This window comes from Peromyscus californicus, unplaced genomic scaffold (genome assembly GCF_007827085.1).
Source record: "Peromyscus californicus insignis strain IS unplaced genomic scaffold, ASM782708v3 Scaffold_5__1_contigs__length_169319896, whole genome shotgun sequence".
NCBI classification, from domain to species: Eukaryota; Metazoa; Chordata; class Mammalia; order Rodentia; family Cricetidae; genus Peromyscus; species Peromyscus californicus.
Genome location: NW_026294573.1, coordinates 34,764,208 through 34,766,041, shown reverse-complemented (window position 1 = coordinate 34,766,041; position 1,834 = coordinate 34,764,208). Strand labels below are relative to the sequence as shown.

The 1,834-nt window shown below is 43.9% G+C and overlaps 1 protein-coding gene across 1 annotated transcript; it reads right to left on the bottom strand.

The window, feature by feature from the left end:
* Positions 1–598: 598 nt before the first annotated feature.
* On the bottom strand, positions 599–1,834 carry LOC128097450 (olfactory receptor 2A12-like). The gene has a single exon (XM_052717959.1). It carries the CDS (start codon positions 1,817–1,819, stop codon positions 872–874), a length of 948 nt encoding a protein of 315 aa, XP_052573919.1. The 5' UTR covers positions 1,820–1,834; the 3' UTR covers positions 599–871.

The window sequence follows — 1,834 nt, the reverse complement described above, 5'->3', positions numbered from 1 at the left end:
TTCATGTACTAACCAAGTCAGCAAGGTTGAGAGGAGAACCCAAGTCCGCTAATGTCAAGGCTTGTCTTTGATAATACAATATATAGTTCCCCAAATTTACTGACAAACCATATTGAATTCATGCATAAAGTCACATCTCTAAATGGCACAGGTTAGGCACACTGTGGGCTTAATTTTAGTGTTGGCAACACGTACTGTTTATATACACTACTTTGTTTATATTGCTTGACACTCAACAGTTTCCATTACCATGTCACTTACACAAAGCATGGTCAATGATTCTCATTGTTGTCATGGATGATACTGGTTTCTGTGGTACAATCATAAGTTCCATTATCTCTGTTATTTGCTGCCCGTGGTAGAGAAACTACATGTACCAGACCATTCCATGTGATTCCAGTTGCTTCTAGGTGGGAAGAAAATATTACTGAGTGGTTTGCCATTGGGGTTGACCACACAACTTGTGGAAACCAATGGAATGGATGTAAACAATATGTCACTTTTGAGAAGCAGTGAGTCATCATGAGTTTTGTGCATGTTCCTTTCTTTTGTTATAGAAGGTGTAGTCCTCATAACAGCTAATGCTTCAGGGTGCATGTGAGAGAACAGAAGGTTACTCCTAACCTACAGCTAACAAACAACATGAGCAAAACATGAATGTTTGCAGTTATAATCCACAAAGATTATTGAGGTTTTTGGTGCTGTATCTTAGTTTAGCCTGTTAACCAAAACAGACAACTTGGTTTCACAGTGGTTTGTCTATCTACCAAGTACTATGTTGGTTCAAATGCACAGACCAGTTACATAAATAAAGACACTGTTCCTTTCTTAAATAGTGAATAATCTACTCTAGCTTCTCCTAAAACCTGGTTCAGAAGTCCACCCTACCATGCCCCATCACCTTGAGAAATGCCCTCTTGATGTCTTTATTCCGAAGACTGTAGACTATGGGGTTGAGCAAAGCTGTGAAGGCATTGTAAAAGAGTGAGATCTGCTTGTCTCGCTCAGGGGAGTAGCTGGAGTTGGGCCTCATGTAGATGTAAGAGGCTGGACCATAGAAGAATGTTACCACAGTCAGGTGGGAGGCACAGGTAGAGAAAGCCTTGCAGCGGGCTTGGGTGGACTTGATCTTGAGAATAGCCTTGGCAATATGAATGTAGGAGGCCACAATGAGGGAAATGGGAGTAACAACCACAAAAACACTCAAGACCAAGTCCACTATCTCAATGAGGTGGGTATCCATACAAGCCAGGCTACGCACTGAAGGACCTTCACAGAAGTAGTGGTTGACCTTGTTGGGCCCACAATATGGCAGACTCATGGTGAAGAAAGTATGTAACAAAGCAGAGAGGAAACCACAGACCCAAGTTCCAGCTGCCAACTGTATGCACAGTCCCCAGTTGAGGATGACAGTATAACGCATTGGGTAGCAAATGGCCACATATCTGTCATAAGCCATAACAACAAAGAAGGTGCATTCAGTTATACCCAGGGCACTAAACACATACATCTGCAGCCAGCAGCCAGCAAAGGAGATGGTCTGGGAGTGAGCAAGAAGATGCACCAACATCTGGGGCATGGTGGTGGTGACATAGCACATATCCAACAGGGCAAGTATACAGAGGAAGAAGTACATGGGAGTGTGCAGCTGTGAGTCCAGACAGATCAGCATGATGATGAGCCCATTGCCCAGGACTGAGCATAGGTAGATGAGAAGGAACACAATGAAGAGGATGCTGTTGGTCGTGGGGTCCCTGGAGAAGCCAAGCAGGATAAACTCAGAAACCCAGCTTTGATTCTGCCCTGGAATCATCCACATGGTGGGGCCTGTAAG

What these genes read in the sequence shown, in the direction of transcription:
- LOC128097450 (XM_052717959.1), bottom strand. Translation starts at nt 1,819, where the DNA reads ATGTGGATGATTCCAGGGCAGAATCAAAGCTGGGTTTCTGAGTTTATC.